The sequence below is a fragment of the Salvelinus namaycush genome, chromosome 3 (genome assembly GCF_016432855.1).
Source record: "Salvelinus namaycush isolate Seneca chromosome 3, SaNama_1.0, whole genome shotgun sequence".
Classification (NCBI taxonomy): domain Eukaryota; kingdom Metazoa; phylum Chordata; class Actinopteri; order Salmoniformes; family Salmonidae; genus Salvelinus; species Salvelinus namaycush.
Window position 1 is genome coordinate 80518953 of NC_052309.1, and position 23244 is coordinate 80542196.

The 23244-nt window shown below is 44.7% G+C and overlaps 2 protein-coding genes across 3 annotated transcripts; both read right to left on the minus strand.

The window, feature by feature from the left end:
- Positions 1-8072: 8072 nt before the first annotated feature.
- Positions 8073-19533, minus strand: LOC120040262 (nucleobindin-2-like). 2 transcript variants are annotated; one of them, XM_038985469.1, is made up of 13 exons: positions 19412-19533; positions 18758-18890; positions 18557-18664; positions 17222-17354; positions 17035-17138; positions 12040-12213; positions 11839-11929; positions 11701-11759; positions 11531-11623; positions 10134-10223; positions 9881-10054; positions 9602-9716; positions 8073-9481 (listed from the first exon to the last, which is right to left on the minus strand). In XM_038985469.1, the coding sequence occupies exons 2-13, from the start codon at positions 18884-18886 to the stop codon at positions 9393-9395; spliced, it is 1359 nt and encodes a 452-aa protein (XP_038841397.1). In that variant the 5' UTR covers positions 18887-18890; positions 19412-19533; the 3' UTR covers positions 8073-9392. The 2 variants fall into 2 exon arrangements, with proteins under 2 accessions (XP_038841397.1, XP_038841391.1); XM_038985463.1 differs by having other exon boundaries at positions 12028-12213; positions 19412-19532.
- Positions 19534-20680: 1147 nt separating this feature from the next.
- LOC120044064 (G1/S-specific cyclin-D2-like) lies at positions 20681-22159 on the minus strand. The gene is made up of 4 exons (XM_038988652.1): positions 21923-22159; positions 21593-21808; positions 21091-21411; positions 20681-20830 (listed from the first exon to the last, which is right to left on the minus strand). The coding sequence occupies exons 1-4, from the start codon at positions 22157-22159 to the stop codon at positions 20681-20683; spliced, it is 924 nt and encodes a 307-aa protein (XP_038844580.1).
- Positions 22160-23244: the final 1085 nt, after the last annotated feature.

Sequence of the window (23244 nt, forward strand, 5' to 3'; positions counted from 1 at the left end):
CGGTGGAGAGTGTGTGGGGTGTTAGCTGAAAGTTGGTGGGTGTCGGTGGAGAGTGTGTGGGGAGTTAGCTGAAAGTTGGTGGGTGTCGGTGGAGAGTGTGTGGGGTGTTAGCTGAAAGTTGGTGGGTGTCGGTGGAGAGTGTGTGGGGTGTTAGCTGAAAGTTGGTGGGTGTCGGTGGAGAGTGTGTGGGGTGTTAGCTGAAAGTTGGTGGGTGTCGGTGGAGAGTGTGTGGGGTGTTAGCTGAAAGTTGGTGGGTGTCGGTGGAGAGTGTGTGGGGTGTTAGCTGAAAGTTGGTGGGTGTCGGTGGAGAGTGTGGGATTGTTCTGGGAGAATTTGCTTCAAGGAGCCCACAGAATTTTTTTTCAAGTGTGTATGCTTGTATGAGGTAAGGTGTGAAGGGCACTCTATTCTCTTTTGTCTCTCTCTCTATTTCTCTCTGCCTAGCTTTGGCCCTTGGTCTCTCTCTTTTGTTTGTGTCCTTGTCCTTTTCTCCTGTTACTATGTGAGAGAGGTTGGTAGACAGGCAAGCAGAATGGTGGCACTCTGTTACCCTTCTCTCTCCTCTGTACCTCACCTCTCTATGAATAAGACGTCACAGTCATCACTAACAGGCCTGTGTTTGGTTGGTTAACGGCTTGTCACTCTGTACCTTGCTACTTCCTCATCTCTACTTCCTGGCTTCACCGAATTAGCTCATTTGGATGTATTGCTACAATAGGAATAGCTCTGCTGTGTCTGCCAAACACCTGATTGGCTCTCTGCTTGTGGTGATAACAACTGATTGGTTGTCTCAGTGAGTCTGGCTGAGTGACAGGGCCCAGGTAATTGTGAGGTACCTTTGGGGTGCGGTGTGTGTCTTTGGGTGGGGTGCAGTTAGGTTTCAAAAGGCAAGGTCTAGAGTGGTAGGACGAGTTAGGAGGAGTCCATGGGGGTGTCTAAGAGTTTAGGGAAGGGGCAAGAGGGAGGGCAGGTGTAGTGGAGGGCCTCAGACACACCAGGGTGGTCTTCAGACAGATGAGAGAAGCAGCTGGAAAATAGAGAACAAGATGATCGGAAACCGGGGAAAGGAAGAGAGAAACCGGGGAAAGGAAGAGAGAAACCGGGGAAGGGAAGAGAAAAACAGGGGAAAGGAAGAGAGAAACAGGGGAAAGGAAGAGAGAAACAGGGGAAAGGAAGAGAGAAACAGGGGAAAGGAAGAGAGAAACAGGGGAAAGGAAGAGAGAAACAGGGGAAAGGAAGAGAGAAACCGGGGAAAGGAGGAGAGAAACAGGGGAAAGGAGGAGAGAAACAGGGGAAAGGAAGAGAGAAACAGGGGAAAGGAAGAGAGAAACAGGGGAAAGGAAGAGAGAAACAGGGGAAAGGAAGAGAGAAACAGGGGAACGGAAGAGAGAAACAGGGGAAAGGAAGAGAGAAACAGGGGAAAGGAGGAGAGAAACAGGGGAAAGGAAGAGAGAAACAGGGGAATGGAAGAGAGAAACAGGGGAACGGAAGAGAGAAACAGGGGAAAGGAAGAGAGAAACAGGGGAAAGGAAGAGAGAAACAGGGGAAAGGAAGAGAGAAACAGGGGAAAGGAAGAGAGAAACAGGGGAAAGGAAGAGAGAAACAGGGGAACGGAAGAGAGAAACAGGGGAAAGGAAGAGAGAAACAGGGGAAAGGAAGAGAGAAACAGGGGAAAGGAAGAGAGAAACAGGGGAAAGGAAGAGAGAAACAAGGGAAAGGAAGAGAGAAACAGGGGAAAGGAAGAGAGAAACAGGGGAACGGAAGAGAGAAACAGGGGAAAGGAAGAGAGAAACAGGGGAAAGGAAGAGAGAAACAGGGGAAAGGAAGAGAGAAACAAGGGAAAGGAAGAGAGAAACAGGGTAAAGGAAGAGAGAAACAGGGGAAAGGAAGAGAGAAACAGGGGAAAGGAAGAGAGAAACAGGGGAAAGGAAGAGAGAAACAGGGGAAAGGAAGAGAGAAACAGGGGAAGGGAAGAGAGAAACAGGGGAAAGGAAGAGAGAAATTAGTGTTTTCCATTAAACTCTCAAGGCTCTCAATCAACTTATATAATTGTAATTGACAAGTTGAAAGCGCCTCATCCTTGGATCTAATAATGCAACAGATTTTAGAGAACAGTTTGTTAGTAACCAACATCATAAAAACAATCCAGGCCGGAAGAGGAGGAAGTGGAGAACCCCTTTTCTGAGATGTGGGTGGACCAGGTGAGATGATGGGGTGGCCAGTACAGACACAAAACCAGATGATAATGACTCAATCAAATCTGTCATAGCCAGTTGGAAGCAGCTGTTTACAGAGCAGGCCAGACAATTATGACACCTACTGTAGTTTATGTATTGCACAATGAAAGCATTTGACTTGATGAAAAAAAATCTGTCTAATCAACCTCCACACGCATGCAGGCATGCACACAAACAAACGCTCTCTCTCTCTTTTCTATCTCTCATCTCTCTCTCACACACACACTTCACACATTCATTGGACATCAAACACACACACACCTATCTCTGTTCCACCACAATGACTAATCAGGAGAATACATAGTTGGAGCCTATTGCATTAATTCTGTCCGGCATCCACGGCAACCTACTCCGTTGCACACGTCTGTCTGAAGCTATGTATCCATCGGGCTCTGCTCTTATCTGTCCATACAGCCGATTAGTCATAATGCTAATCATGGATGCGCGTTATACACGGAAATGAGAGTCATGGAGGGTTGCGCTGTAGCCTTAGCCTGGCCATCTCGTTCACACTGTCATGTATGCTACAATCTGAAAATATATTTAGCGAGAAGGGTCTATGTTAGGCCTAATAAATTAAAACCACAGTCACAACAGAAAAGCGACGTGAATAAAATAAAACAGAAGATGTCATGTATTTAGGCTATGTAGCCTATAGCCTCGTCCCATCCGATTTCCTTCCAATGGCCTCTGCAAATCATTCTGAAAACGAAATAAAGGCTATACGCACAAATGAAAGATTATGCATTCTTCTATTCTTAAATGCCCCAATTATATTGTAGGCAATGAAGCATCCCGTTACACCCAATGTTAGGCGTTACACCCCACCGCCTCGCCCCCTCTCCATCCCCCTCCTCAAAAACAGCTGGCAGATCATGCACAGCTCCATCTCACAACATTCATTAATAGTCAGATACCAATGTTGTATTAATATTCTTATCTCACCCTGGTCATCGTCGAAAGCAAAACATACATAATTCCCATTTACCCCATCCGGGCATCTCCCGGTTAAAAGTCGTATCGCCGTGAAAACCCAGTTGCCAGCAAGCAACCCCCTCCCCTCTCCCTTCTCACACATGTAAACGATGGCACTGGGCGCGAGCGACGTTACACCTCACCATAAACAGCCCCTGTCTTTCTCTCTCTCCTCATTCTCTCCATCCACCCCTCCCTCCCTCGGATAAAAAGGTGCTGGGTCTTTAAGAAACAAACTCGCAGCTATCACGCGCCCACTCACGCACGCGGGGCTATACAATTAATTGATCATGCATGGGAGCGCGCGCGCACACACTCATGAGGGCACAGTCGTGATTTCATTTTACATTGACACACATTAAAATTACACTCACATTCAATGTTAGACCCGGCATGTATGGAAATCAGAGAATGACTAATATAGCCTCATATTGTAGGCTACAGTGAAACATTCTCCCCCTCTGGTGTCTAGTATGAGAACTGCGTCATTCACAGCTCAAAACTCACTTATTGCTCACACTGGCTTTTTGACCGTGACCCCCCATAATAAACTATGTATATCACAAATATTCCTTTTTGTCTTCAACATATTTCACTTTTTAATGTTTTGTTGTGCAAAGTGGGTCGTTAAATGTTTAGGCCTAAATATGGTTTATGATAAAAGAATGTGTTATTTTCAGATCTTTCCATTTTCAACTGTGTATATCATGGATTTTGAACGTATTTCTACAGAAATGCAAATCGTCTATACATGTCAAAACCAAATTACCCGCTAGTCATCTCCACCTCTGTATTCTTCTCATGGTCGGACGCACAGACAGATGTGCAGTTGGCACCAATCACCACAGGGCATCGGTTACACTTCAACCAACCGAAGGCAAGAGAAGGCGTTTTCTGGAACTGGCAGGGCCAATAGAAAACATTTAAATTGGTTTCAGCTCAATTGGTTGGGGCGGTAAGAAGGGTCCCGGAAGGGATGACGTAATTTTCTCTTCGAGGATGATGTCATTGTAATGCACAGAGAGAGCATTCAAATAGGCAATAATCTTTCCTTTGGAGAAGAGACAGAAAGCTATTGCATCATCGAGACACTTAGTAGAATGAATGTGTTAATAGTCTGAGTAAGTCTGTGGGTCCCCACTTCAGATAAGTACAGATGTGATGTCAAGAACAATAATTGTCAGACAGAAAAGTGTGTCCATTGCGTAGTTTATCATATAAAACACGCACATCTCTCCCTCTCTCCTTCCAGGTCAGACTAAGGTCAGGGTCAGACCAGAGGTGGCAGCAGTCTGACCTCATAGAGAGCCAAACAGATCCTCAGTCCCTGTCTCCCATGATGCCCTTTCTCTTCTTTCCTTAAGATACATTCGTAATCCACCACTCTTTGGCCAAAGACCTTATTGAAAAGACACTTGATCTGCCTGCCCATTATCAACATTTAAATCCCTCATCCAACTCATGCCAAATCACAAATACTGTTATTATTCCAAAGACTTGGATAGGACACATATGACATAACAGGTTTCAGCAACTCTCTGTCCTATACCTTGCTGTTGCATGGAGAGGACTGGCTGACACTGATGCCTCCCCTCAGAAGACACCAGACCAGATGAGAAGTTCACCCACACATTGGGAATTGGAAAATGTATGTGCTTTTTAAACTACCTTTATCTGAATGGTCTATTAGTGAAAGCTCAGCACAATGTCTAACAGAAAGCCCATCTGCAGGATTAAAGTGCAGAACTGGACAGAATTAAATTGTATTGATCTGTAGGCATATTGGTTTGGTAAACAGCCCAAAGGTATGGGTGTTTTTCTACAAAGCTCTCAATAGGAGAGTGAGGCTAATGACAGAAAGAACTCTGTGTCCATATCTTTCCACATTTGTGCTGTTTCTGCACTGACTCAATGTCTCCCTCTGCAGGTAAATATGGATACTGCACCATGGCCTAATTACAAATAAAATAAAATAAAAATACATGCGCCAAATACAACAGGTGTAGACTTTACAGTGAAATGCTTACTTACAAGCCCTTAACCAAAAATGCAGTTTAAGAAAATACACAAAAAAAGTAAACGATAAGAATAACGAATAATTGAAGAGCAGCAGTAAATAACAGTAGCGAGGCTATAAACAGGGGGTACCGGTACAGAGTCAATGTGCAGGGCACCGGTGTCGAGATAATTGAGGTAATATGTACATGTAGGTAGAGTTATTAAAGTGACTATGCATAAATAATAACAGAGAGTAGCAGCAGCGTATAAGGGGGGGGGGGGGGGGGGCAATGCAAATAGTCTGGGCAGCCATTTGATTAGATGTTCAGGAGTCTTATGGCTTGGGAGTAGAACTGTTTAGAAGCCTCTTGGACCTAGTACCGGCGCTCTGGTACCACTTGTCGTGCGGTAGCAGAGAGAACAGTCTATGACTAGGGTGGCTGGAGTCTTTGACAATTTTTAGGGCCTTCCTCTGACATCGCTTGGTATAGAGGTCCTGGATGGCAGGAAGCTTGGCCTCGGTGATGTACTGGGCCGTACGCACTACCCTCTGTAGAGCCTAGGAGTCGGAGGCCGAGCAGTTGCCATACCAGGCAGTGGTGCAACCCATCAGGATGCTCTCGATGGTGCAGCTGTAAAACCTTTTGAAGATCTGAGGACCCATGCCAAATCTTTTCAGTCTCCTGAGGGGGAATAGGTTTTGTCGTGCCCTCTTCACGGCTGTCTTGGTGTGCTTGGACCATGTTACTTTGTTGGTGATGTGGACGCCAAGGAACTTGAAGCGCTCAACCTGCTCCACGACAGCTCCGTCGATGAGAATGGGGGTGTGCTCGTTCCTCCTTTTCCTGTAGTCCACAATCATCTCATTTGTCTTGATCACGTTGAGGGAGAGGTTGTTGTCCTGGCACCACACGGTCAGGTCTCTGACCTCCTCCCTATAGGCTGTCTCATCGTTGTCTGTGATCAGGCCTACCACTGTTGTGTCATCAGCAAACTTAATGATGGTGTTGGAGTCGTGCCTGGCCGTGCAGTCATGAGTGAACAGGGAGTACAGGGGGGGACTGAGCACGCACCCCTGAGGGGCCCCAGTGTTGAGGATCAGCGTTGCGGATGTGTTGTTACCTACCCTTACCACCTGGGGTCGGCCCGTCAGGAAGTCTAGGATCCAGTTGCAGAGGAAGGTGTTTAGTCCCAGGGTCCTTAGCTTAGTGATGAGCTTTGAGGGCACTATGGTGTTGAACGCTGAGCTGTTGTCAATTAATAGCATTCTCACATAGGTTTTCCTTTTGTCCAGGTGGGAAAGGGCAGTGTGGAGTGCAATAGTGATTGCATCATCTGTGGATCTGTTGGGAAGGTATGCAAATTGTAGTGGGTCTAGGGTTTCTGGGATGATGGTGTTGATGTGAGCCATGACCAGCCTTTTAAAGCATTTCATGGCTACAGACGTGAGTGCTAAGGCTCTGTAGTCATTTAGGCAGGTTACCTTAGTGTTCTTGGGCACAGGGACTATGGTGGTCTGCTTGACACATGTTGTTATTAAAGACTCAGACAGGGAGAGGTTGAAAATGTGACAGAGTCTCTGATCTGGAGATGATGGTGAAGAAGACATGTGTCAGCAGCATCAGCACTATATCTAATACTAGGATCATTCCATAATGGTATCATTTCCTATTATTATCTGGTGATTCCTTCAGGTTCCAGGGGGTTCATTGGGGGTTCCAAAGGTCACAGGCAGAGAGACAGTCAGTTGTTCTATCCAGAAAACTAACACATGAGAACAGAGGCTGTGCTGTGCCTCAGGCTATGGACATTGGACACATACGAACAAGGTAACACGGGTCACCACCATAAACAACTCATGAAGTAACCACCCCCCCAAACTCCAAGATGGAGGTAAAGAGCTGTAAATATCAAAGCTGAAAGATGATTCCTTTATAGATAAAAAAGGAAAGACAGTTACATAACTCTGTGTGAGGGACACTCAGTTTGATCAGTGTCTACCATCATCTGCTGTGTTGCTCTGGTACTGCATGTTGTCCAACCATATAGATGTTCAAAACGGTCACATATAAAACTTATGTTGCTCATAACTTGAGATTACATCCAGCTGTCTCTCCTTTATGTTGTCACATACTTGTCTCACCTACTGCCAGACTGAGAATAAAAAATATTACATTTTGAAGAAAAATGACAGTGCCGATGTTGCTAAACACACAGATATGTCCATCCCTGAGCAGTGACATCACCAGCAGCGGAGTGATTGACAGCTAACAGCTGTATTGCCACCCAGAAAGAAGGGGCAGTGAGGTCATCATTGAGGTCACCGGGGGTCAGGGGGTGAGTGGAATGCAGGGTAGGAATGCACTGTGTGCCAGGGGACCCATTCCATGGGAGACAACAACGATGAGCACATACTCCCCAGGGAACCATACCACTGGACAACAGCAGAGGAAAAGAGAGAGAGCACAGTACAGAGACACCAAAGGGATTCATTACTACAACAGAATGTTTAAAATACATTTAAAATAAGAAGGGTGATGTCAGAAGGGACACGGCTGGAATAACAACAATGTACAGAAGCATGCAAGATCCCAGTGACCAATAGACAAATGAGTTACTGGCAGGAGAGGTCAAAGGTCAACTAGGAGTGTGAAGGCAGAAGGGATTGGGAACTAAATATTCAAACAATGTACCTCATCTGGGAAAGGGTTAGGGGTCACAAATCAGAAATGTGACTTTTGGGGGAAAACAGTGGAAATAGTAAGCTAGGTATACAACACAGACAGACAACATAAGGGCAGAATATCTATAGACAGTCATTTCACAGGCATGACAGAGAATTTAAAAATTAAGAAGGCTAGGTCCAGTGAGTTGAATAATTTATTGAGATCAAATGTAAACCACAGAGATAGGTAAACACCGGGACTGTGCCAGGGGACGATACGATGTGCTTGACTGACTGGGGTTGTGTGTTTGTGCTGTATGATGTCATCTGCTGTACCCATCTGGATATGTGTGTCAGTGAAAGAGATGAGTTCCTGCGAGAGCGTGTATGTATCTAGGGTTGCACAGCTACCACTATTTTACCAAAGTTACTGGAATCCTCCGTAATTTTGGTAAATAACAGGTAATCTATGGTAACTTTGGTGATTTATACTTGAACTAAAAAAATGTTATTCATATATAGTATAACATTTTTTATATCTGTGACCATAATGTCCATGAGTTTCTAGTGGATAGACTATATGGTTCAAGAGAAAAATAACCTAAATAACTTTGGAAAAGCATCTAATCAACAATTGCATTTTTTTCAATTCACTTCTCAAACTTTTCAAACTATTGTATTTTTTCACAACTGCCACCAGTTTGACCCCTAAATATTTACAACAAAGACATATTGACATAGTAAAATAAACAAGTCTGTAAGATACAAAGGCTATTTTATTCTGAAACCCTCATATTAAAACACCAATGACATTCACTACGTTGATGGTTTATATTTAGGATGTTTTACACCTTTGTCATCTCATTTAATTATTGTATATATTTTACATCTGATAAGGCCACACAGAGGGCCAGAGATAATTCATGAGTATGTTTACATGCACACTAATAATTCGATATTAAACTGATTATGGCAGTAGGCCAAGTATGGAAATAGTCATGTGAACACCTTACTTTGCTTATCTTAAATCTGCGTACGGTCAAAATCTAAGTAAGCACAAGACTCCCTCTTATGCGTGAATTTGGAAAAACAAAGTATGCATATTAGAAATTGTTTTCACATACAAACTTTATATGTCCCAACTCAGAATCAAAAAGGTTTTGCAAAACAGTTTGGCCACTGTGGTCGAACATATTTTTTAGATTGCTGATTTTTGGAATTTATCTGCAGTCCCATCAGTAGCCTGATTTCAGACGTAAACAGGATTGTTAGGGAAATCGTTCTTCTTGCAAAGCATGTAAATGTTTTAAACAAAATCAAATTATGGTGTGCATGTAACCATGCTCACAAACACCTGTGATAATCTGAAGTACCAAAAAAAAGACACTAGATGTCATCTGATAAAATTCCATATATTCCTTGAAAGTTACACAAATTCTGGTAGTTTACTGGTAAACTTAGAAAGTGTCCAGTAATATACCCTCCCATTGCAACCCTATGTGTATCAGGGTGCTGCATTAGGTGTGTATGGGCAGGTTCTGTGGTGGTTCTACAGGCAGGTTATTCTGGGCCTCTTGGACTTCTTGTTCAACAGGAGCTTTAGCACCTGAATGAGAGCGCCAGAGAGAACATTCCATTACTGAAAGAACCCCTCAGAGGAGACAAAAGCAAAAATGTCCCCAACTCACTCCATCCCCGCCCTTTTTATCTCGTCTATCCCGTTTACCTTGATCTTCCAGTTTCTGCATCTCTTGGTGGAACTGTAGTTCTCCGTTAGGACCCGTAGGAGGCTGCCCCTCCACTGCCTGTTTCTCCTTCCTCTGAGACATCTCTAGCACTGCCTGACAGAATCAGACAAACATTTCATCATATGGCTACTCATAGTTTCATATTTCATTGAAGATATAATCGCTATAGCGACAGTATGGCTTATTCTGCAGTATTTGGCTGTTCATAGTATGGCTGTCCTCCATACCACTGTGCAGAGTAAGTGGTGGTTGTCTACCTGTTGGTACTCTCGTCTCTGGGCCTCCAGGGCCTTGCCCCTCTCCTTCAGCAGATCCTGCTCCTGACGAAGAGACTCCGCCCTCCTACCCAGCTCCTCCTCCTTGGTCCGCAGCTCCGCCTCAAACCGCTGGAGCTCAGCCTCTGTGAACACCGGCTTGGTGTCATCTAAAGTCTGGAGGGATGGGGAAGACGAGTCTAACATGACTCAACACACAAACTATAAAATGACCCAACGTCTCTCACTCACTTACATCCCATTCTTTAGGGTTGTTGAACTCTTTCTTGTCTGTTGATTTAAGGAACTCTTCCAGGCTGACGAGTCGATCTTGATTGATGTCCACCTGTCAAAACAGAAAACAGCTGAAAAAAGTAATAGATAACAGCCCGAGAGTGAACGGATGAGAGGTGAACCGACAGACAGTGAACAGATGAGAGGTGAACCGACAGAGTGAACGGATGAGGTGAACCGACAGACAGTGAACGGATGAGAGGTGAACCGACAGACAGTGAACGGATGAGAGGTGAACCGACAGACAGTGAACGGATGAGAGGTGAACCGACAGAGAGTGAACCGATGAGAGTGAACGGAAGAGAGGTGAACAGACAGGGAGTGAACGGATGAGAGGTGAACCGACAGAGTGAACGGATGAGAGGTGAACCGACAGAGAGTGAACGGATGAGAGGTGAACCGACAGAGAGTGAACCGATGAGAGTGAACGGAAGAGAGGTGAACAGACAGAGAGTGAACCGACAGAGAGTGAAAGGATGAGGTGAACAGACAGAGAGTGAACCGACAGAGAGTGAAAGGATGAGAGGTGAACGGAAGAGAGGTGAACAGACAGAGAGTGAACCGACAGAGAGTGAAAGGATGAGAGGTGAACAGACAGAGAGTGAACCGACAGAGAGTGAAAGGATGAGAGGTGAACCGACAGAGAGTGAACGGATGAGAGGTGAACCGACAGAGAGTGAAAGGATGAGAGGTGAACCGACAGACAGTGAACGGATGAGAGGTGAACCGACAGACAGTGAACGGATGAGAGGTGAACCGACAGACAGTGAACGGATGAGAGGTGAACCGACAGACAGTGAACGGATGAGAGGTGAACCGACAGACAGTGAACGGATGAGAGGTGAACCGACAGAGAGTGAACGGATGAGAGGTGAACAGACAGGGAGTGAACGGATGAGAGGTGAACAGACAGGGAGTGAACGGATGAGAGGTGAACCGACAGAGAGTGAACGGATGAGAGTGAACGGATGAGAGGTGAACGGAAGAGAGGTGAACAGACAGAGAGTGAACCGACAGAGAGTGAAAGGATGAGAGGTGAACAGACAGAGAGTGAACCGACAGAGAGTGAAAGGATGAGAGGTGAACCGACAGAGTGAACGGATGAGAGGTGAACCGACAGAGAGTGAAAGGATGAGAGGTGAACCGACAGAGAGTGAACGGATGAGAGGTGAACAGACAGAGAGTGAACGGATGAGAGGTGAACAGACAGAGAGTGAACGGATGAGAGGTGAACAGACAGAGAGTGAACGGATGAGAGGTGAACAGAGAGAGAGGAGAGAGGGATAAAGACACAAAAACAAGTAAAAACATGAATGGAGGGTTAAAACAGAGAAGGACAGAAATCCAAATAATACTAACATTCTTCATGACATGCTCCCTCATCCTCAGCCTCTCTTCCTCCATCTCCATCATATCATCCTCCTCATTCTTTGGGTTGTAGACCTTCTCCAGCTGGTGGTAGAGGGCAGGAGAGAGCTGTTACTATACCGCACGGACACACACACACACGTGAGAAGAATGTGCGTTACCTCTTTGGCAAAGAGGGCCTCTAGTTCCTGCTCATCTAAAACACCATCTCCATTTGCATCTACAGGGAGGAAAATAAACATTATTTGAACACATACAAACGTCATCATCATGTAATAGTAGAGTGCAACTTAACTGACCATGCAGTTTGAAGAAGGTCTTTGGGTTAAACTCTGTTGGGTCCAGTCCATCCGTCTCCTCCCATACCTCACGCAGTTGAGCTACACTGCCCTGATGGAGAGATAGAAAAGAGAGATTCCATTCTACTGGTCTCGCATACAAAAAGCATTCCCTCCATCTTACTCGCTCTCTCCGTCTTTCTCTCTCACCGGAGCATTGACCTTGGGGTGCTTGCGGTGTTTATCCTTCAGCTCCTCCATCCTCTTCTCCTCCTTCTCTCTCTTCTCCTGGTCTAGACCCTTGAGGTACTCCCGTCTCTCGTGCTCCTTCAGCATCTCATAGCGTTTGAACTCATCATGTCTCTCTGCATCGTAGTTCTCTAGGTCTTTAGTGGCCTAGCAGGGAGACAAGAGGACAAGGATGAGGGAGATACTGATGTACATTGGCCTAGCAGGGACAGAGGACAAGGATGAGGGAGATACTGATGTACATTGGCCTAGCAGGGACAGAGGACAAGGGGGATACTGATGTACATTGGCCTAGCAGGGACAGAGGACAAGGGGGATACTGATGTACATTGGCCTAGCAGGGACAGAGGACAAGGATGAGGGAGATACTGATGTACATTGGCCTAGCAGGGACAGAGGACAAGGGGGATACTGATGTACATTACCAATCAACATTTTGGATACACCTACTCCTTAATTATTTTCTACAATGTACAATAATAGTGAAGACAAACTATGAAATAACACATATGGAATCATGTGGTAACCACAAAGTGATAAACAAATCAAAATGCATTTGAGATTTTTCAAAGTAGCCACCCTTTGCCTTGATGACAGCTTTGCACACTCTTGGCATTCTCTCAACCAGCTTCATGAGGTAGTCACCTGGAATGCATTTCAATTAACTGGTGTGCCTTGTTAAAAGTTAATTTGTGGAATTTCTTTCCTTCTTAATGCATTTGAGCAAAGAGAAAACAACAGTCCATCATTACCTTAAGACATTAAGGTCAGTCAATCTGGAACATTTCAAGAACTATGAACGTTTCTTCAAGTGCAGTCGGAAAAAACATCAAGTACTATGATGAAACTGGCTCTCATGAGGACCGCCACAGGAAAGGAAGACCCAGAGTTACCTCTGCTGCAGAGGATAAATTCATTAGCATTAATTAACTGCACCTCAAATTGCAGCCCAAATAAATGATTCACAGAGTTCAAGTAACAGACACATCAACATCAACTGTTCAGAGGAGACTGCGTGAATTAGGCCTAAATAGTCAAATTGCTGCAAAGAAACCACTACCAAAGGACACCAAAAAGAAGAGACTTGCTTGGACCAAGAAACATGAGCAATGTACATTAGATCGGTGGAAATCTGTCCTTTGGTCTGATGAGTCCAAATTTGAGATATTTGGTTCCAACCGCCATGTCTTTGTGAGACGCAGAGTAGGTGAACAGATGATCTCCCACTGTGAATCATGGAGGAGGTGGTGTGATGGTGCATTGCTGGTGACACTGTCTGTGATTTATTTAGAATTCAAGGCACACAACCAGCATGGCTACCACAGCATTCTGCAGCGATACGCCCTCCGCTTAGTGGGACTATTATTTGTTTTTCAATAGGACAATGACCCGAAACACACCTCCAGGCTGTGTAAGGGCTATTTGACCAAGAAGGAGTGATGAGTGCTGCATCAGTTGACCTGGCCTCCACAATCACCCAACCTCAACCAAATTGAGATGGTTTGGGATGAGTTGGACCAGAGTGAAGGGAAAGCAGCCAACAAATGCTCAGCATATGTGGGAACTCCTTCAAGACTGTTGGAAAACCATTCCTCATGAAGCTGGTTGAGAGAATGCCAAGAGTGTGCAAAGCTGTCATCAAGGAAAAGGGTGGCTACTTTGAAGAATCTAAAATATTTCGATTTTTTAAACTATTTTTTGGTGACTACATGATTCCATATGTGCTATTTCATAGTTTTGATGTCTTCACTATTATTCTACAATGTAGAAAATATTTTAAAAAATAAAGAAAAACCCTTGAACGAGTAAGTGTGTCCAAACTTTTGACTGGTACTGTACATTGGCCTAGCAGGGAGGCAGAGGACAAGGGGGATACTGATGTACATTGGCCTAGCAGGGAGACAGAGGACAAGGATGAGGGGAACACTTAAGTACATCGGCCTAGCAGGGAGGCAGAGGACAAGGGGATAATGAAGTACATCGGCCTAGCAGGGAGGCAGAGGACAAGGACGAGGGGATAATGAAGTACATCAACACCAGTGTTATGATAAGAATCAGGGCCCGTATTCATAACGCTTTCCAGAGTAGGAATACTGATCTAGGATTAGCACCCAATATAATCGCATTAATTATGATAAAAGATGGCAAGATGGCGCCGACAGACATACATGGCAGCTCTGCTTCTGGCGCTTAAGCAACGTTGCAGTATTTCGTTTTTTTTTTGTGTTATTTCTTACATTATTAGCCCAGAACGTTTTTTGTGTTATTACATACAGCCGGAAATAACTTTTGGAATTCGGAGCAGCGGTAACTCATCAGCATTACGACCAGGAATACAACTTTCCAGAATACTCAGGAGGCTTGCACACCCTCCACCGCTTCCAAGTATATTACTCTGGACAATAAAGTAGATGAGCTCAGGGCAAGGATCCCCCTCCATAGAGTCATCAGGGACTGTAACATAGCCGGGACTGTAACATAGCCATGATTCTGTGAAACAGAGTCTCTCGGGATATACTGTCCCCGTCCATACAGCCAGCTGGGTTCTCAGTACATTGCGCAGACAGGAATAAAGAACTCCCTGGGAAGAAGGGCGTGGTGTATGTTTCATGATTAACTACTCATGGTGTGATTGTGATAACATACAGGAACTCAAGTCCTTTTGTTCACCCGACCTAGAATACCTCAAATTCAAATGCCGACCGTATTACCTCCCAAGAGAATTCTCTCCGGTTCTAGTCACAGTTGTGTACATTCCCCCTCAAGCCAATACCACGACAGCCCTCAAGGAACTACACTGGACTTTATGCAAACTGGAAACCACATATCCTGAGACCGCATTTATTGTAGCTGGGGACTTTAACAAAGCAAATTTGAGGAAAACGCTACCGAAGTTCTATCAAGACATTGGCTGTAGTACTCGCTCTGATAACACTCAACCACTGTAACTCTTTCGAAATGCCTACAAGGCCCTCCCCCACCCTCCCTTCGGCAAATGAGATCACGACTCCATTTTGCTCCTCCCTTCCTATAGGCAGAAACTCAAACAGGAAGTACCCGTGCTAAGGTCTAGTCAACGCTGGTCTGACAAATCGGAATCCATGCTTCAAGATTGTTTTGATCAAGCGGACTGGGATATGTTCTGGGTAACCTCAGAATAACATTGACGTATACAAAGACACGGTGACTGAGTTCATCAGGAAGTGTATAGAGGATGTTATTCCCACTGACTATTAAAACCTACCCAAACCAGAAACCGTGGATAGATGGCAGCAGTCGCACAAAACTGAAAGCGCGAACCACTGCATTTAACCATGGCAAGGTGACTGGGAATATAGTCGAATACAAACAGTGTAGTTATTTTCTCCGTAAGGCAAAACGTCAGTACAGAGACAAAGTGGAGTCGCAATTCAATGGCTCAGACACGAGACGTATGTGGCCGGGTCTACAGACAATCACAGATTACAAAGGGAAAACCAGCCACGTCGCGGACACCGACGTCTTGCTCCCGGACAAACTAAACGCCTTCTTCGCCCGCTTTGAGGATAACAGTGCCACCAACACGGCCTGCTTTCAAGGACTGTAGGCTCCCATTCTCCGTGGCTGACGTGAGCAAGACATTTAAGCGTGGTAACCCTCGCAAGAATGCCAGCCCAGACCGCATCCCTAGAAGCGTCCTCAGAGCATGTGCAGACCAGCTGTCTGGAGTGTTTACAGACATATTCCATCTCTCCCTATCCCAGTCTGCTGACCCCACTTCCTTCAAGATGTCCACCATTGTTCCTGTACCCAAGAAAGCAAAGGTAACTGAACTAAATGACTATTTCCCCGTAGCGTTCACTTCTGTCATCATGAAGTGCTTTGAGAGGCTAGTTAAGGATCATATCACCGCTACCTTACAACCTAGACACACTTCAATTTGCTTACCGCCCCAATAGATCCACAAACGATGCAATCGCCATCGCACTGCACACTGCCCTATCCCATCTGGACAAGAGGAATACCTACGGAACAATGCTTTCAACACCATAGTACCCTCAAGTTCCTCGGCGTACACATCACTGACAATCTGAAATGATCCACCCACACAGTGTGGTGAAGAAGGAGCAACAACTACTCTTCAACCTCAGGAGGCTGAAGAAATTTGTCTTGGCCCCTAAGACACTCAAACTTTTACAGATGGACAATTGAGAGCATCCTGTCGGGCTGTTTCACCCCCTGGTATGGCAACTTCTCCGCCCGCAACCGCAGGGCTCTTCAGAGGGTGGTGCGGTCTGCACAACACATCACCGGGGGCACACTGCCTGCCCTCCAGGACACCTACAGCACCCGATGTCACAGGAAGGCCAAAAAGGACATCAACCACCCGAGCCACAGCCTGTTCACCCCGCTATCATCCAGAAGGCGAGGTCAGTACAGGTGCATCAAAGCTGGGACTGAGAGACTGAAAAACAGCTTCTATCTCAAGGCCATCAGACTGTTAAATAGCCATCACTAGCTGGCTGCCACCCGGTTACTCAACCCTGCACCTTAGAGGCTGCTGCCCTATATACATAGACATGGAATCACTGGCCACTTTAATAATGGAACACTAGTCACTTTAATAATGTTTACATACTGCTTTACTCATCTCATATGTATATACTGTATTCTATGGCATTTTCGTTAATGCCACTGACATTGCTCGTCCTAATATTTATATATTTCTTCAATCCCTTCTTTTACTTTTAGATTTGTGTGTATTGTTGTGTATTGTTAGATACTACTGCACTGTTGGAAATAGGAACACAAGCATTTTGCTACACCCGCAATAACATCTGATAAATATGTGTGTGTACACAATAAATATGTGTATGTGTACCAATAAAATTTGATTTGAAAAGGCTAAACTGATCCTAGATCTGCACCTACTCTTAGATGTTCTATGAATAAAAATACAGGCCCTGGACTCTATGCTCACTGCATTACCGTTGAGATGAGCAGCTCAAGGTCTTTGGCCTCAAAGGTGTTCTGATTGTGTGGATCCAGGTGTTCAAACTGCTTCAACAGAGAGGCATGGTCCATCTGTAAACCTTGGGGATAAACAGAGGGGTTTTAACAAGTGACTGAGAAAACATATATAATCTTGGTCTCCCAGGCCTTTAGAAACCCTCACTCTGTGTGTTGGTGCTGTCCAGTTTGGCTTTGAGCAGCATCCTGAGGCGAGACACCTCCTGTCTCTTCAGCTCATCCAGACGAGTTCTAACATGGTGCCCCACAAGGTCCAGCTCCTTACTGAGACGACCATTCTGAAGAAGATGGACAGTCAGTCAGACGCATATCAGATTCACCTTTATTCGCCAGGACATTTACTGTACATGTACCAGGAACTTGACCCAGTGACTTGATGCTGCCACAATAAACAGACAGAATACAGACAGAATGTATAGACAAAGAATTTACACACTCGACATACAGTATGTACACTATAGATTAGGGATGGGCATTTGAAATTATTTCACTATTCAAATATGATATTTTTCCAGATATCTGGATTGTAGAAATACATGTTTTAAAGAAAACGGTACCCTACGCGTTTCAGCAGAAGGGTAAGTGAGGTGCGAGAGAGCAGCAGGGGCCGGTGTGTGTGGCACAGAGGGAGAGAGAAAAAGTAGACAAACCGACTCGTGCTAGTTAGAAAACCTATGGCAGCAACAAGTTATCTATCATACTATCTGGTAGTACTGGTCTTGACTGAACCAAATCATTGTAAAGAAGCTAGCTGGCTACAGTAGCCAGTTGAGTTAGTCAGCTAGCAAGCTAAAGCAGAAAGGCTAATTGAGGCTATTTTGCGGCACTCCTCGTAATTGTCTACGACAACTCCATTCATATGAAACAACAGCCTACCTGTTGGTTGATCATTGTAGCCTACTCCTTCTCATTTAGCCAACTCCATTCATATGAAACAACAGCCTACCTGTTGGTTGATCATTGTAGCCTACTCCTTCTCATTTAGCCAACTTAATTCCGTAATTTTTATTCTATTTTGCATCGATTAGAAATCTCCCACTTCCTTTGCTACACATTGAGCCTCCGACTGTAACACCACTTTGATTGACCAACAATAACAACAAGCTACACGTGTGAAGGCTACCGGAGCATCTTTTTTATGGGCCGCACTCATAAAAACTGTCATAAAACTGTTGTGTTATTAAAATGTTTAATGTAATGGTCTATCCTTGTAGGCTATGTAGCAATGTCACATAGATACTTTTATGAAATTTTAGACCAAGCATTTTCATTGTTAAAATAGACCATTAAGTAATCGAATACTAACGTTGATTCAGATATTCAAATAACCCGTGCCAATCCCTACTATATATGACTTGTGTAACATTATAAGGTACTACACAAGGAGGTGAGGGGGTACTTAGTGAGTTAATACTTTGAAAAACTACTAAGGTCAGAAAATATAAGACAAGGGGAAAACAACAGAGAGAGAGAGACAGACCTTGATGTCCTCTGTGTTGGCAGTCTGGAGTTTCTCTCTGAAGTGGGGATCTGTCTCCAACACCTCAATCACCTCTCTCAGATACCGGTCATAGTATAGGCCTGTGTCCTGCAACGGACAGGCAACCACACACACATCACACATCACACATGGATACACACACAGACAGCACACACAGACAGACAGAGAACAAAGGCGTACCACATTATCCTCCTGTTTGTCCTCCTGGGGAGGCTGTGCTTCCTGGGGGGTTACATTGCGGTCGAGGGGCACTGACCAAACCTCCAGAGACATGGATAGGAGCAGCAGCCAGCCAGGATCCAGGTTCATCCTCCTGCAAGAGAAGTATGAACATAGACAGATCTTATATGTCAATTATATATTCAGACATTATTCAGCTATCTGTCACTTGGTACTGAACATCAACTGAATGATGTTTGACGGCTGACATCTGACAGACAGAGGCACATCACAGGAGGCGTATCCTGTTGCATGGACGTTATATGGGAACTGGCAGACTGACCATCAGATACTGCGGGCTAGTGACGCACTGTGGGCTAACGCGAAACCACGCTGAATGAAAGGTCTACGCTCTGATTTCGCGTGACAATATACAACTTTTCAATAGAAAGCGCAACAACACGCAACAGCAAAGACACTACCGCCCTCTTGAACAACAGCAAGTTAGCTGGCTAACGTTAGCTAGCTACGGATGAGAGAGAGAGAGGCTTCCATCCATCTTGCATCCCCCATTCATATTAAATGCGCGAAACCCTCTAGAAAACGTCTGGCAATGCCAACAGGCCAAATGTAGTATTATGTACACTCGGTGTGACATGAGGGATTCTCGCTTACCGTTACTTGTTGATCGGTGGCTAATTCTTGCCCGTTGTATTAGCCAGCTAACGTTACTTCCTTTACCGAAAGCTTTCCGAAATGAATTTTTGCGTCGCAGCCGAAAATGACGTCAAAAATAAGCGACTATGTGTGACTGATTGTATGGGTCCCATCCGTTCTTATAACGCGTTCAACTACTATTCGGAACTAGGACATTCGTACATTTCCGAGTTTGCTAGTTTCGAGTTTCCTAGTTCCGACTATGACATGAACGCGGCATTGTTATACCTCAGCGTCCCCATCCTGTAGTTCAGTGGTCTCGTCAGAGAGGAAGAGGCGAAGCGAGAGGATTTTTCTGCGCCCAAAATATGTCCGCATGAGATAAGCCCTTTTTTGCATGGAGGGCTATGAGAGGGTGTCGAAATCGAATAGAAGTTTTGTAATGTTTAGGCCGTTACAAATGCACTTATAGAATTTGATTCACGTGGCATTCCGGTAACTTTGAGAAAAACAACTTAGTTGTGCCTGTTGGTCACACGCGTATCTGCCCTCTCATTGGCTAAAATGGTCTCACCTGATTTCTCCTGCCTTCCATTGTTGATGACATATGTTTCAGTTGTTAGAATGGTCAGTCTTGTCAATATAATAGATCATCTTTGGTCTCAATCCAATACAAAAAAACGTACATTTCCTTATTTCCTTTCCTTCCTTATTCCTTATCTTATGAAAAACACCCACATATGCGAAGTACAGTTATTGTTTTGAAGTTAAATAAGGTAATAAATAAATAAGTGAAATTGTATTTCATTTACATTGTAAGGGTGTCTTATTTCCATAAGGGTGTTTGTCCATCACACACATCACATATAAAGAGAAAATAAATAAAATATCAAATTCCAACAGGTAAAAAGTATGTATTTATTTAATTAAAATAGATAGCTATGTATATTATTTAATCAATTACCTTGTCACTTCACATACAAACACAAACAATTGTGAATTGAAATAAATTAACATTATGTAATTGCACATAATAAATAAATTGATAAATAATAGATTAAGGACATACTATCAACAACATAATGACAAAGAATCACAGTCATGAAATAGATAATAAATATGGCACAAGAAACACAATGAATAAATAAACAATATTCAATTAAAGTAATTTCAAAATATGATAATAAATTGTAGAGCATTTGAGGTCATAAAGAGTTGATATCAGTTTCACTGATGAGCTACATGCAGGACTTTGATTGATTTGCACTTGCCTCACACAATTTAGTGTTAGAAATCAATCTCTCTCATATCAGTAGGAGTGCCTGCTCTTTCATCCTCTATTTCCCCATCCTTCTCCATGGCACTGTCTTGGAGTCCACCTCTGAGCCGTTGTTTGAGGGCAGCTTCTATCAATTCACTGTAACACTGCAACACCATCTGTGATCAAAGAAGAAAGATAAACACAGATTAGGATTAAAACCAGTACCCTTCCAGTCACACTAACCATATCACAACCAATCTGTAACTCAAACACTTAGTTCAGTGGTCCTTTATTTCCAGTCCCATTTTCACCTCTAAATCAGTCTTTCACTCAGCATTGCTATTGAATAAAGTTAAACTGCAGCTCCCGGCTGTAATACAACCGATATGCTGAGATATTTTATGTAGAGATATTAGAGATACTGCTAGGCACTTACCAGGTCAGTCTGACACAGTTCTGCCAGTGTAGCACTCATATGACCCAGATGACCTGGACCCTTGTTGCCCAACCCCCGGAGGGCAGAGTTCAGCGCTGCCGCAGCAACCAGAGATGGAGGGGCTCCCAGGAAACGGTAGTCGCAGACACACATGGCAACCAGGGTGTCACTATGCCGACGCAGTGTGGAGAAGAACTCCTCTGTGTCTGTCTTTCCATCCTTCCTCTCCCCTACAGGGGGAAGGAAATGTGGAATGAAGTCCTGAGGGGTTACCGCAGCAACGTCCCATCGAAGAGTCGCAAGGATGACACGTTCCATCTCCTTATGATGAAAGGGCAAGAACATCAATATACATGTGTTTATGTGTAAAAACATTTGTTTATATAGCCCACTGAATACAATGCATATAATAATACAGAGATGGTTTGCATTCACAAGGTCCACCATATTGTCACATAGAGTTTTGAAAGTGTCTCTCCTCTATATCAAAATGGTGACCTACCCGTATGTTGGAGGGCAGGAAGCTGTACTCAGCTGCAGCACAAAGAGAGTCAGCAGAGATTGTGTCACACTCTGTTAGTTTGGAGGCGATGAGGACGCAGGCTGCAGCCAGGCAGTAGGGTGAGACAGGGAGAGACAGGGAGGCAGACAGGAAGCGGTCCAACATAGAGACAGACAGGGGAAACACTGTTTCGTCACAGCCACGCTCACAGCATACCTAGTAGAGAGACCAACAGGAGAGAATCAATTAGTGCCTCATCACAGTATACCAAAGACATTAATGTGGGGAAAAAAGAGATGAAAATGGAATCCAGAGAATGAAAGTTCATACTTCCATAACCCACTTGGCGAGCTCCTCTCTGCGCTCCGGCTCTCTCTGGATGAGGGCGACGTAGAGGCCGGAGGGCAGATATCTCTCCTCCACCTGTAGCAGCCTCTGGATGATCCGCTGCCCAGACACGCTGGGGTCCCAGGGGGCCCGGAGCTGTGACTGGCCCCTGGCCTGGCCCTGCTGGGCTCCCTGGCCTTGGACTTCCTCCTCACACCACAGAGACACAGACACAGACATCCCTCAGCTCAGCCCACACACACAACTACCTAGGTGGGTTTGTGTTCCTCTCGGTCCAGAAAGTGGGATACAACAAGTCAATGTTACTCTGTCAGTGTAAGGAGAGAGAATGTAGGACCAATATGTGTGCTGAAAATCTGCAACTAATCCAACTCAATTGAACTCTCTTCTTGTCACTGCTATGTTGGATGTCCTTTTATTTCCTCGCCCCTCTGTATGTGTGTGTTCCTGTGTGGCGCTGGTGTGAATCTTAGCCCGAACCTCCTCTGGCTGGGTTTTATAGCCCTCAGAGAAAGAGAGTGACAGAGAGGGTGTGCTGAAGAGGGAATGAAAGAAAAAGAGGGTGGTAACATAGTGACTGACATAAAATAATAAAAAGACAACAATGCTGTCTGTACAACAATGGCATCAACAGGTGGAGAGAGGGAGAAAATAGAGAAGGAGAGAGAGGGAGGGGAGGAGAGAGGGTGCAGACAAGAGAGGGAGGGGCCCGCAGGGACAGAGCAACAGCTTGCCCCCAACAGTGAAAAAGAGAAAGGGAGAAGGGAGAAAAGGGAGGAGAGAAAAGGTCATCTCCAAACTCGACAATGGGAATGGATAACATGAGGAGTAGGTTGTTTGTTTACAATAATAGAGGGGGAAAGAGAAAAGATGGAAATATATCTTCTCAAACTGAAAGTTCCAAATTCTTTCCCATTAAATAATATAAACTGTATAGAGAAATTAGAGATAATAATTGCGGATAATTGGAAAAGCAACGTGAGGGTTTATGCTGTGTTGAATGGTTTCATTTTTACAAAATCCTTTTATAAATCTTTTTGCCCTGTCCTGTTTGTAGCTATACAGTATTTATTGTGCTACAAACTAATATATATGTATAAAGATTTCCGGCCTCTAAATGTCTAACTTTTGGCATGAAACTCTCTCTCTCTAGTGCCCAGAACTCTCTGAGGAATCTCATTGTCAAAGCAACCTGTGTCCCGTCACTCTACTCTACCACCCCCCCCCCCCCCACCCCTTCCTGGCCTGTGGCAATCTGCTCCCCCTGTTTAAAGAGCAGTGAATCCACTGGGGAGGACAGGGTG

Coding starts and splice junctions, on each gene's coding strand:
- LOC120040262 (XM_038985463.1), bottom strand. CDS start 18,886: ATGAACCTGGATCCTGGCTGGCTGCTGCTCCTATCCATGTCTCTGGAG. Junction 17,139..17,221: donor GGACAGCACCAACACACAGA/GTGAGGGTTTCT, acceptor TTTATCCCCAAG/GTTTACAGATGGACCATGCC. Junction 11,760..11,838: donor GACCTTCTTCAAACTGCATG/GTCAGTTAAGTT, acceptor TCCTCCCTGTAG/ATGCAAATGGAGATGGTGTT.
- LOC120044064 (XM_038988652.1), bottom strand. CDS start 22,159: ATGTCTGTGTCTGTGTCTCTGTGGTGTGAGGAGGAAGTCCAAGGCCAG. Junction 21,809..21,922: donor TCGCCAAGTGGGTTATGGAA/GTATGAACTTTC, acceptor TCTCTCTACTAG/GTATGCTGTGAGCGTGGCTG. Junction 20,831..21,090: donor AACTGTGTCAGACTGACCTG/GTAAGTGCCTAG, acceptor CTTTGATCACAG/ATGGTGTTGCAGTGTTACAG.